Below are 13,691 nucleotides of genomic sequence, written 5' to 3' on the forward strand. Positions count from 1 at the left end.
CTAAAGGTGCACAGAAACACAATCAAGAATAAGATCAAGATTGATGTAATGTTAAAACTACCAATGCAATTGTTGATTACATCGCATCAAGTCAAACCATGACAATGATTTTCAATCACTCCACAACAAGGATGGATCCAGGCCCAGGGGGCTGTGGGGGGTGCGCATCCCCCCAAAATTTTCAGTTTATATCAGCATGTAACGAATTGATGCTGTGTAGATTATGGAATGTGTACCAATGGAAATAATCATGTGTTTTGTACTGCTCATGTTTTTAAACTTTAGAATATTTCTCAAAATTTCATCACGTTCTTGAATTTTGTTATCCCATAAGTGTTTTTTATTCATGCTTGTTTTCAAGACTTGATTTTTCGTGCACACTTTCTCCGTTTTCAGGTCTTTATTAATATTAAACAAAAACATCTGTATTAACAAAATGAATGCTTATCAGTATGCCAAATACAGCAGAGACACATTTTGACAGTGCCACACTGATGGACCTCCTTGAATGAAAATAGATTTCAGCAGCACCCCCCCAAAAATAAGAGGCTGGATCCATCCCTGCTCCACAAATGCTATATTACAAACTTTTGTAAATAAGTTGTCACATATTACCGTAAGCTTAAACATAACAATGACGACACACTTTGTAAGATGAAGCAAACGCTGTTCTATATTTCCATGACTCAATTTTTGGCATAAAGCAGTTTATGAAAACTTGAAATTGATGTAAACTAAACTTAATTTTTACAAAGCAATTATAATGCACTTACAGTTGCCCACGTTTTAATGTAGGTAATCATTTGGTTTGGTAAGAAAATACTGTTTAAGTGATTACGGTTTCTGACATAAACAACAGGCAAATTTTATAACATGTTGTTGTTGGTGTTTGGTCTTGATCACACTCTAGTTTCGAATATCTCAGTATAAGCGACGCATAGAAAAAGGCATTACGTTTGTGATGATGTATGCTTGGCAGAGCTAATAAACTTCATTGAGAAAGGCAGTGTGGTCACTACACATGTCCCACCTCATGGGCAACATTCCTGCTTCCTTGCAGAAAATGCCGTTTTTGGTAAAGGCTAAGCCCACCCTCCATAAATGTGGTTGGTGTCAGCCGTTACAAAGGGCATCCAGCTGGAAAGGGTATGTTCCAAAAATTTTAATGATTATGATGTTTTCAGCGTCCAAACGCATCATATTTTCAACAGTTTGCACTGTGGTACTACCACTGCACGATGTTAGCAAAATACCTTAACTCTAGGGTCCATGACTTTCCTTTCCTGCATTGAATTAATGTCCGCAATGCTGTAACTAAATTACGCCTTCCATCCCAATAAAGCAATACAGCAACTAAGCCTCTGCTAAGGCCAGTATAGTTGGGCTTTTGTTGTTCCCCTAAAAGAATAAAAATGACTGTGAAGAGAAAAAATGGCTGATCAAATACAAAATCTATAGCCTACTTCAATGATTTAACAATATTTACAGAAGATGATTTATTGAAATTTATTGAATGATTTTCATTAAAATAATTTCATATTTCAACTTGTAATCATTCACCTGCGATCAAAAGATCAACAGCAGCAACTTCATTCAGTTGAAATAAATCGCTAAGGATTAAAGCTTCTTCGATGAAATCATCATTGACAATCTTTGAGTCTAAGCGTGAAACTGAACCACTCTTAGTCTTCACAGTTGCTCTGTCATCAGAATTCTGAGGCTATACACAAACAAACAATTAAGAAGTTGTGGCACAATGACAAAGAATACAAAATGACAATGATAATAAGCAAGTATTTATATACAGTACCGTACATGAAATTCATCATGACATTAAATTTCTATTATGTAGTTTGCTGACATTTTGCATTTATGATTAAAACTTTTATCATCTTTATAAGAAATAAAACAACCAAGTGTTGATTGCAGAGAAGAGTGGTGAAAGTGCTGGATTAAGGTACAAAAGGGCGCCGGTTCAACGTCGCTCAAGAGCATGTGAATTGTAAAAGTATCTTTTGCAAGACACTTGAAAGCATGCCTGATGACGGACATTAAGATTGGATTCCTTGTCTTTCCATTCACTTAGTTTACACAAACAATGGACAATTGGACATATGCCTGGATAGTGGATATGACAAAAAAATAATTACCGTACCTGATTTTTAAGCAGAGACAAAAAGTCTGGTTTGTACTTTCTCAAAAGTGCCTTGAGCGTATGCACAGAGGATATTTTATTCAAAGCAAACTGTTGTGTGAAGTCACATAGTTCTTTAAAAGGTTCCCAACGAGTCCCTATGTCCATGACAACAATACAAGCTACTATTGCTATGACGTAAAATGTTTTAGAAATGTATATACATAAAATACAAAAACAAACAAACAGATATAAATTTACTGCTAAAAGAAAAAACGATGAACATTAAAAATTACAGTTCCAAGAAATATCTTAACCAGTACAGTCAAACTTGAAAATAGAAATGTACCATATTTATCTGTGTATAAGTCGCAAAATTTTGCACCAAATCTTGCCCAAAAAGGTTGGGGTGCGACTTATACACAAGCTTCTGAACTTCTGACAAACGAATGCTACAGATGACGCGTTAGCGCTGCTATTAAGCGTTTGTATTTTGCGTGCGAGGATTGCAAGCATCGCATTAACATGCTCACTGCACAGCATGCATGTGAATTTTAACGCGAACTTCTCGCATGTGAGTTCAAAGGCTTCAAAACGAGTTTGAAGGATTTAAACTTTTGATTGTTGTTTTTCAATAAAATTTGCTAAAAAAAATTTTGTACCAATATTTGAGCCAAATTTTGGGGTGCGACTTATACACGAATGCGACTTATACACGAATAAATACAGTACATCTACATTGCTCAAAATATGGACTGACTAAAGACTATGCTTTATGGTCAGCTGAAATAAATTAAGCATATCAAACTGTGTATGGTAGACAACATTTGTTAAATTTAACTAAACTCAAAACTTCAACTATATAAATTTTATTGTTAAAACAGCACACCGCAAACTCCAAAGTAAGCTATGAACATAAAGGGATACCATGTACGATACATTAAAGATAGAAATCATGGAGATCTTTATACTTATATACAGGCCATGACAACGTGCAGCTTAAAATTTGAGTGAAGGCCGATCTGTTAGTAGCAAAACCACTAGCATAAGTGATGAAAGGGGCGTTCTTCCCGGCTATCAGCACAAGGCTGAGCACTCACTAGTACAGCGAGCAGTTGCGATTCGCTAACCACAACGGTATAACCTAAACAAATCGGCTGCCGAGAAACACCACTAGCATAAGTTGATAGTTTGAGTAAAAGCTATGGTAATAAAGAGATATAAGGTAAATTTAGCTTAGATTTCAAAATCGAAATTACATCGGCCTTCAGTTTTCATGTCAAGGCCTGTGTATATAGAATTATAGATCATTATGATAGAAATATATATATAACTGATTTCAAATCAAACTTTCTTACTTATGATATAACAGCATAATGAAGTCAATTACAATTTTTTGAAAACATCAACTATCACACAAATACCAAATCAATTAAAAACTAACACATACATACTGTATAGTATACATGTGATAATGATTTTAGTTAGTGCTATTATTTGGTAAAATACATAATTTTGTTTACACAAATAAATAACACTACAGGTATTTCAAAACAACAGAAAGTTCTGATTTAAAGTTAATATGACAAATAAGTTTATAAAAAGTCTATTATAAATCTTCACGGCTATTATTGTTCGCTTGGTTTGCAGAAGCTCTTCGTCGCTCTCTGCGTTGTTTACTCAAAGTCTCTACTTTGCTTACATATATAATTTCATCTGCTTCAGCTAAAGGTAGAGGATCTTCTTTAAGAGCATGCTTTAGACTGAATCCTCCAAACACAAAAGCCCAAACTGCTAATCCTAAGAGTGATAGTGGGATAATTACAACAAACAGTCCTTTTCCACCAGATTTTGAGGTCGATTGTGCATTTCTTGCGCTGTTCAACATCAAGGATTTGGGTTTGATAAAATGTTCAGCTTTTAAGCTTTGAGTTTTTTTATTTGGAAAACAGTGAAAGCTTCTTCTTTGGACTAAATCTTTGTAATTTTTAATTACATGCCCTTTAGCTGCTTTGAACAGCAATTGGATTAACATGTTATGTTCAGAATATTCGTGTGTCTGCAAAAAAACATATTTATGTATATATTAAAAAATAAATTTATATATACGGTCGGTTCCTAAGCAACTTGATGAAGCTGCTGCAAAGTAGTAGAAACCTGATGACAGAGTTGTAGATTCAGAGTAGGTTAGCTATTTCGATAATATGCGATATATACTGTAGCTTACAAAACAAAAACTGTTCTATTCAGTATTTCCAATAAATAGCCGAATGTTGAAGTCGGCTACTCCGACCCAAAAACTCTTCCTATTTCAAAAAAACTTAAACAAACAACACATTAACTCAAGAGTTTTTTTTTTTTGAAAGATTTCCATTGTAGTTAATGTAGTTCAACAAAACCTCGCCAATCACACATCATATCTCACAATTTCACAAACCCAATAAATTCACTTCCCGCCGACGTTCTGACTTCTCACACCAAACAATGTTGCCAGAGCTAATGAGGGAATTTCTACAAAGCAGTTATTTTTTAGTTTCGGTTGTTTTTTTTTCACTTATTTATTGTTAAAATCTTTTAATACCGTGCAGAATTCAAAACTGCTAACTCACATCAATGAGTTTCTAAACAAACTGTTGTCAGTTTATTTTAGTTTGGTGATTATTTATGCCTTGTTGACCTTATTTATGGCGTGTATTTATTTGCATGTTTTTGCCTCCTACAGTCTTTAAAATTTACAATCTGGCAATACCATTTTGTAACAACCTGTAGATAAGTTTGCCAAGTGAAAATGTAATGTTTTGCCAGACTAAAGTCAGCTAACTCCAAAAAAATCTACAACACCAACTTGTGAGGCTCTTCACAAAATGTCTTTGCAAAAAAATGATGCGAGAAGTCTAAACCAAATGCTATTTCTCTGAATTCTGGTTAGATGGATGGTTTGAATCACGGCGATCTTTTTTTTTTTTTTTTTTTTTTTTTATTTTTTTTTTTTTTTTTTTATTACACAACAATAACAACACAGATAACAAACACAAAGATATTGTACTCATCAGCACATCAGCAAGATGCATGCAAGTTCTAGTTCACAAACTATCTATGTCATGTGGTTCCATTTCAATTGGTGTTTTTTCAAATTCTTAGACTTTACGGCGATCACTCGCTCTGATTGCCGAGTTTCTTTCACCGTTTGAATAAACTGGGAAATCGTCGGGTTAGCTTCGGCATATTTGCATCGATAAACAACATATCTTGCGCATAAAAGTAAACAATTCAACAAATTAGAATTCACAGTTCCAAACAGAATCAACTGGTCATTAGCTATAACAGGATATCTCAGTTTTGCTGATATCCAAGAAAAAACATCTTCCCAATAATTCTTTACAACATGACATTCGGAAAACAAATGAAAGGTATTCTCTGTAGCAATTTTGCAAAATGTACAGAGGTTGCTCTCCTTCAGACCAAACGCAAACAACGCGTCATTGGTCACAATTGCTCTGAGGTTCAACTTTATTTGGAATGCTCGTAGTTTGCTCTCTAGCGTGCTGTAGTGTACAGATTTGTAAATGTTTTCCCACCGCGTCAGGTTCCAATTCATTCCAGCAATGTGCTGCCATCTGTTTTGTTGCTTTGTAGGAATTAATTTGACTTTGTCAAGGTAAAAGTGATATGCAGTTTTTGTTGACTCGCATATTGTGTTTAGGTTGGATGTGAGTGTGGTAATGTTGGTGGTGTAGTTTGGGTGATTTAAATTGCCGTTGTCTCCATCCCAGGAAGGAGGTAATGATGAGATGAGTTCGATAAATTTAATAAATGTTTCGTTGGTGGGTGTCAAGTTGTAAGCTGAGCATATGTCATCATAAGACTGGTACTGTCCGTTATGGTCTAGCAATTGGCCAAAAAAGAGAATTTGCGCCTCAGCTAATTCTTTATTATACAGAGGTTTCCCATTGAGTTTTATTGACTTATTTAACCATAGGGGCTGATGCAAAGTCTCGGCGTGTGATGCGTTGTGGTGACAGTATAATATTTGCAGAGACTTCATGCAAGCAGAGGTTGACTGGAAAGGTATAATATTTTTGATTTTTTTGTTTATTGAAGTAAAGGTGCTGGTTGCTAGACACATGAGCATGGTTGGGGATACCAAAGCTTGTTCAACAACTTTCCAAGGAGCAGAATAATCTTCATCGAGCAGTTTGCTTATCCATCGAGATTGGAACGCATAGATGTAAGACTGTATGTCTGGCATTCCTATGCCTCCTTCATGTATATCACAGCAAAGAGTCATGCGACTTACTCGTTCCCAAGACGAACCCCACAGAAATTGGAAAAGTTTTCTGTTGATGTTAGACAAAAGTTTTTTAGGCATCAAAACAGGAAGAGCGTTAAGTTTATACATCAACGTGGACGTCAACAAACTTTTAATGATTGTTTTTTTCCCCAATAATGTTAAGCCTCGCGAAGACCATATGTTTATCAAAGTTGAAATTTTCTGTAGACAAGGGTCAAAATTTAGAGTGCCAATAGTTGTCGGTGATGCCTGTCTGACTGGGACAATAATGCCAAGGTAAGTAAAATTGTTTTCTGCCCAAATTAGGTTCGGGCAAGCTAAAGGCTTGCTATTTCCAAAGTTTGTACCAATGTGAAAACCTGTAGATTTTGTTTGGTTTATTTTACACCCGGAAAGTGAGCCAAACTTATCAAACAATGTTAACGCATTACTTATCGTTTCTTCGTTGCCATCAGTGTACAATAAAGTGTCATCAGCCAGTAAAGAGATTTTTATCTCATTGTCTAGCACTTTAATCCCCTTTATATCGTCGTTGGATCGCACCGCTATTGCAAGCATCTCTATGCATAGGGCAAAAATTGTCGGCGATAAAGGATCGCCTTGTCTCACGCCTCGCTGAACATCAAACTTTTCTGAGAAAAAACCATTGTTGGTAATTACGCATGTAGGATTTTTATAAAAGATTTTGACCCACTCTATAACTTCGTTTTCAAATCCAAACGCTTTCAAGCATTCGAATATGAAATCCCATTCTAAGGTATCAAATGCCTTATAAAAATCTATTGAGAGTATTGTTCCGGGTATGCGTTTGTGTTCAGCGTAATCCATTATGTTAAACAATAAACGAATATTGTCTCCAATATATCGACCAGGAATGAAGCCTGATTGGTCACGAGCGACCAGCGCATTTAGATGCCGTTTTACTCTGTTATTGATTACTTTGCTAAGAATTTTGTAATCAGCATTCAAGAGGGTAATAGGTCTGTAACTATCTGGCAATAGTGGGTCTTTGTTTGGTTTGAGCAAAAGTGTTATTACTCCTTCGGACTGGGTAGGCGTTAATTGAGAATGCTGTTTTGTGAAACAGACAGATTTCATAAACACTTGCTTTATTTCAGGCCAAAACACCTTGTAGAACTCGATAGAAAAACCGTCTAAACCAGGAGATTTATTCTTTGCCATTTTTTTAATAGCACAAAAGCATTCATCTTCTGTGATTTCATTAACCAGCAAGTTGTCTCTGTTTACAGTTGGTATGGACAACGAAGAGAGAAACTTTTTGATTGTTTGTGTCATAGAAAATGTACTTTGTGTTTTATATAAATTTTCATAAAAACAACTTAGAGTTTTAAGAATTTCTTTTGGGTTAGTCACGTGTGAATCATTCGATTTTAGACACGTTATCGTTTTTTTGACGCCTTGTCGTCTTTCCAAATTTAGAAAATACGCAGTGTTTTTTTCTCCTTCCTCGGCCCACCTGGCTCGACTTCGAACAATCGCTGCGCGGGTGCGAGCTTCCGCAAATTTATCAAGCTCAAGCTGCAGAGCCTTCAATGAATTCAACAACTCATCGTCGGGGCTTGTGTCAGAGATTCGTTGCTTGATGTCTTTAAGTCGTTTTTCAATGTCGGTTTGCTTTGCCTTTAATTGTTTTGATTTACTAGCACTGTATTTGATGATATGGCCACGCAGACCGCATTTTAAGGCGTCCCACAGAGTGTTGGGATTAACATCTGGTGTGTCATTGTAACTAATGAACTCCCGAATGAACTCTTTTGTTTCAGTTGTAAACAAGCGATCGCTCAGCAGAGAGCCATTAAATTTCCAATATCCTCTACCGCGCTGGTTTGGAGATACGTTCAATAATAAATTGACTACGCTGTGGTCAGATTTTACGCTTGGTTGAATAGAACAGCTTTCGCATTGTTGGGTTAAATTCTTTGATACCAGGAAAAAGTCTAATCTAGAGGCAGTGAAGGGATTTGCTTGTATTCGTGTAAAAAGCTTTTTGTTTGGGTGCTTAAGTCGAAATATGTCAAGCAGTTGTAAATGCTCCATGTGGTGAAGGAGTGTTTGACTGGAACGGAAGTTATTATGTTTTCGGGCACCTCCTTGCTTATCCAAATTTTCGTTTAAAACGAGATTGAAATCTCCACCTACGATTAAATTTTCGTGATCAATGCTTTCAAGAATTGAAAACAGGTTGTCGTAAAAGTGCGGTTGGTCAAGGTTTGGGCCATAAATGTTGAATAATGTGAGCTTGCACTCTCCAAATTTGATATTGCAGATAACGTATCTTCCATTTGTATCTATAGTTTTGTCCGTAATGCTATCCAATTTGTCTGAAAAGCGTTTCGAAAGTAGAATTGCGACACCTCTACTGGCTGAAGTACCGTGACTGAACAACACTTGACCCCCCCATTCCATTTGCCAACGCTTTTCAACGTCCGGCGTGCTGTGGGTTTCTTGAAGGAGAGCAACGTCACAAGCCTTATTTTTCAAATAATTAAAAACAATTTTTCGCTTCATCGTATCCCCAAGGCCATTTACATTATAAGTGACAATATTTAAGTTTGACATAGCCATTTAAATTGTAATAAAAGTACAGTAAATAAATCGTTAATATCAATCTTGTTTTTGAAAACACTGAAAACCGCATTGACACAGAAAAGGTTCCTTATCACATTCATACACATGAAATTGTTCACATTTACAGTACAAAATAATTCTATCGCATTTTATATTTTGGCAAACCTTACTTTTCGATTTTTCTGGCAAGGTGTTTAGAGTGTTACAAAAGCAAACAATGCCTTGCTTCTTGCACATACCACAATCAAAAGTGTTACCTTTTTGGGTCTCTGGAACTAAAAATGGAGTTGTAGGGTAACAGCATGCTTTCATCACCTTGAAGTTATTTGAGCAGCTGGGGCAGTGGTAGGTCGAAGAGTTGTCCATCATCTTCCCTTCTACCTGACAGTGCGTGCACGTCATAGTCGTTTCTATTTTGGCACTTGTAGGCCTACTAGAAATCTAAAAACTGCAAACGCTGTTAGCCTACTTGTTAAGGATTTTTAATTTTTTTTTAATTTAGGAGTTTTGCAGTGATTTGAGAATCAGTAATCACACTTTGGCAATTTAGATTCTCAAGAGTATCATTTTAAAGAGACATAGGCTAAAGTAAATTTAGCTTAGAGATGGTAATTACACTGACCTCCAGTTTGCTCGTTGGCAAAGCTTGTGCATCAGAGGTGAACGGGGGGTCAGGTTTTCTGTACACCTGCTCCACTCCGGAGTCTGTGACTCCAAGTTGCTGCTTCAAATATTTTGGAGACATTTTCAAACTCCATAATTTCAGACTATAGAAGAAGAAGAAGTTCTTTTATTTTGCATCATCAGCACATGCGAAAAAACAAAACAATACAAGATTACAATGTGAGCTAGGTTGTTTTCTGATGACGATGGGAGTGACAGAAGGACCGAACTGGTCATCGAGTCTGCCACACCCGAGTGGTGTCATGGCTTATTTAAAATGGAACGGTGTCGAAGTTGAACGCAAATATTGATTGATTGATATATTGATTAATTTGATTGATAGATATATATTATATACAATATAAAAAAACAATACACATACGAAATTTAGCAGTGCAATATACAAAAAAAACAAAAAAAAAACAGAACTACTAGAAATGATGCAAAAATACAAAATGGCATATACAATATACATACAACACAGCATACTGGTAAGACAAAAGCAAATATAGCCTACAGTAATTAGCGAGATACGGTGAGAATAAGTAGAAGCAGTTTGATGGTACTATAGGCTATCAGTTACTTATACTCAGACATTAAGTGCAGTTTTAATTTTTTAGAAAACATACTAATTGTTTGAAGTTTTCTTAGCTGTTCCGGTAATTTGTTCCAAGTGTTTGTTCCAAGAAATTTAATTGGAAATTAAAAATAATAATTAAGGCATCTTTTTTACTCCTTTATTAAAAAAAGAAAGGCATACTTTTGATTGATAAAGTTAGCCTACTGTTTGGAAAAACGAAACCGTAGATCTGCTAAAAAATAACAACTGCTCCAAGTAGGCCACAGTACAGCATAAATATAACTTACTTAAGCTATATAGGACGAAATTATCAGCTGGAAAAAAAGATCCGACTCCGACTAATTAATACATATCCTCTAAAACTCCGGCTCCTGTAGACCTCTGCATGATATAGATCGGCAGATCGCTATGGTTTGCTACTTCAGCCAATTTTTTTTCAGAGTTTGATGAGAATTTACGTTACGTCGCTATCTAGTTTGTGGACTGCGGAGCCGGGTTACAGGACATCAGCTCTTGTGTGACGTTGGATAGGATCAACGTCCCACAGGCATACTTTCTCAACAGCAAAATCTAATAGTTCTAAGGCAAACCGGGGCGTGTTGTCACAGGTTTGGGGTTTTTCAATTTGTGCTTTTGCTATGTACAATGCAAGTGATGTGGTTGTATCATTCGTACACTCAGTGTTGGGCGCGATAACTCACTTCTCAGTTAAGCGATAACGATAATCGATAAACGAAAAATGCCTAAAGCGATAACGATAAACGATAAATCAAAAAAAAGTTAAGCGATAACGATAAACGATAAATTATCGCCGATAATGTCCGATAACGATAATTTTTTTTTCTTGATTAGCGCTGCCTCACCCCATGCAGCACGAACTGTTTTCATCAACATGACGAAAAATCGAACATAATGTGCTGTAAAGGGTCAAAACTTTTTGTAAGTTATGCATGAATAGAATCGCAACAGCGGCAGTAGGTATCGAATCTTCAACCTCTTGATCCAGAATCAAACCACTGAGGTAACCGCCATGCTTATAATTATACCTTCAGATACCAGTTGGATGCTTTTATCAATTGAGTTACACTGCCGCTTACGTGCAGTAGGCAAAATAATTAAATCAAATGAAAATACCATAAAAAATTCCAAACTTTGTATTTTGCTTTCTACGGGCTGTTTACAGCAAAGTCAGCAATAATTGAAAAAATTCCAAAAAACGCAAAATGCTTGAAAATTTATCAGTAATCTTAAGCGTTATTGGTAGTAAAAATGTGCATACTGTGAAATCCATCAAGCTTGTCAAATTAGTCGTGTTTGTTCAAGAACAATAACATAATTATCGTAATTTACTGATAATTTCAGATAAATTTTTCTGTTTTCTTTGTGAACACCATCATTAAAGCAATGGCAGAACGCTGAGTTGTTGAGATAAGAATTACAATATAGGCACTGTATTATTAGTGGGAATAAAAATATTTGATTGAGCGTTGGCTATGTCACATAGGTAAATTGTCGTCGTATCCAGGCTAACGCCCGGTGGTTGAAGATTTAGATTAAGTGGACGGGAAGGCAAGGAAGCCAATCTTTATGTCCACTTTCAGGCATGCCTTTAAGTGTCCTGCGAAAGATAGTGTCCTGTCCTTTCGATTGCCGTTCCAGCGCTCTCACCACTCGGCTATGCAGCATAGGTAAATGAGAAAGGTTATATTGTATTTAGCATAATTTTACCACGCAACTCGATGCGCCTATTGTCATGCAAAAACTACTACAAGATGCAAAAAGTGTGATGTCGGTCTGCATGTCAAACGCTTCAAGCAATAGCCTATCATATTCTGCAATGACTTGTTTCAGTGATGGTGGCGCGAAAGACCATGTTTCCGATGTAAAAAGCGGCCTCGTATTGCGACACTTTCATAAACCACTTGCCAATTTCTTTCGCTATGCTTCAAAGGAATCTGTACAGCCTGTGCGCTTACATTTTAATTGTAAAATTCACTCGCGATTGCCGATTGCAGCAAAACAACAAGAGACTTGTTGCATGCATTTCATTGCATTGCAATTTGCAACTCTAAAAATTTTTGTGTTGTCAGGGCCGTCGCTGCAGGGAGGTTGCCCCTCCCATGACAACGACTTGTGCACACACACTTCAGGCACTGAAGAAAAACTGGTTTTAATTTTAGTTTCATGAACTAGGTGGCTAGTAAAAATATTACTTTTCATGTTCTTTCCACTTGTGTGTTGATCCGAAATAAAATTTATCGGCGATTAATTATCGGCGATAATCAAATATTGCCTTTGGCGATAACGATAAACGATGACTGAAAAAATAATTAAGCGATAACGATAAGCGATAAAAATTTATCGCCGATAATTATCGCCGATAAATTATCGCCGATAATGCCCATCACTGCGTACACTGTCCACTTACACTTCCTTTTGCCACTAGTTAAACTTTTTAATCACAAAAGGATTTCAAGAAAATCAAATTTTTGTTAAAAAAAAATTGTGACAACACGCCCCAGCACGTGGCGTGTTGTCACAAAGCATGGGGCGTGTTGTCACAATTTTTTTTTTTTACAAAAATTTGATTTTCTTGAAATCCTTTTGTGATTAAAAAGTTTAACTAGTGGCAAAAGGAAGTGTAAGTGGACAGTGTACAAATGATATAACCAAATCACTTGCATTGTATATAGGCTAGCAAAAGCACAAATCGAAAAACCCCAAACCTGTGACAACACGCCCCGGTTTGCGTTACAAAATCGAATTTTATTACGTGGAATTTACACTTATAAACAAGTTGAAGTTAATTCAACAACTGCTTTGGGTCTTGTTTCCTTGCCTTCACATGTCAACCAAGGGTCCGATAGTTTATGCCAAATTTTGCTTCTGCTTCTGGTAAGCTGTGACCATCATCACAGCTGTGACAACTCGCCCCGACGTACGCAGTCAGACAAAAGTTTTAATGGCGGCTAGAAAAGGCACGCTATTAACTTCTAAAGTGTCAGCTATACTCCCAACATAATAAGCTATAAATCTGATTTCATACTTGCGGTCAGACTGCTCTTACGAAAGCGTCACACAATTTTGAAAAGTTAGTGAAATTTACATCGATGACCAAATTTTTGATAATAATTTAATTTAAGCTAAACCTGCTGTCTTTTCTTGACTTTGATAACCTCAAAATGAAGATGACTCTTAAGGAAGCACGTGCTACAAATATAGACTCGAAGCAGTCAGTGCAAGTACAAAAAAATTGCTGTGACAACACGCCCCGGTTTGCCTTACATTAATTCAACGTTGAATCAATGTAAAAACAGCAATTTGTTTTGTCTGGGTCGCTTTTCTTCTACGGTATTGATCAGTGGTTGTTACATTACAGGTACTGAATTGGATTACCCATTACCGCACTAATTATTTATGAATAAGCCTTCCTG

The 13,691-nt window shown here is 36.3% G+C and overlaps 1 protein-coding gene across 1 annotated transcript in view; it reads right to left on the reverse strand.

The window, feature by feature from the left end:
• Positions 1-4,186, reverse strand: part of LOC145775830 (nuclear pore complex protein Nup205-like) — a 22,765-nt gene extending 18,579 nt beyond the window's left edge. The window contains exons 1-3 of the mRNA XM_082587208.1: positions 2,156-4,186; positions 1,561-1,720; positions 1,254-1,398 (exon numbers count right to left, since the gene is read on the reverse strand). Of these exons, the coding sequence (XP_082443334.1) occupies positions 1,254-1,398; positions 1,561-1,720; positions 2,156-2,302 (452 nt within the window). The 5' untranslated portion in view covers positions 2,303-4,186. The remainder of the gene's footprint in view (positions 1-1,253; positions 1,399-1,560; positions 1,721-2,155) is intronic.
• Positions 4,187-13,691: the final 9,505 nt, after the last annotated feature.

The sequence above is a fragment of the Aplidium turbinatum genome, chromosome 8 (assembly GCF_918807975.1).
Source record: "Aplidium turbinatum chromosome 8, kaAplTurb1.1, whole genome shotgun sequence".
NCBI classification, from domain to species: Eukaryota; Metazoa; Chordata; class Ascidiacea; order Aplousobranchia; family Polyclinidae; genus Aplidium; species Aplidium turbinatum.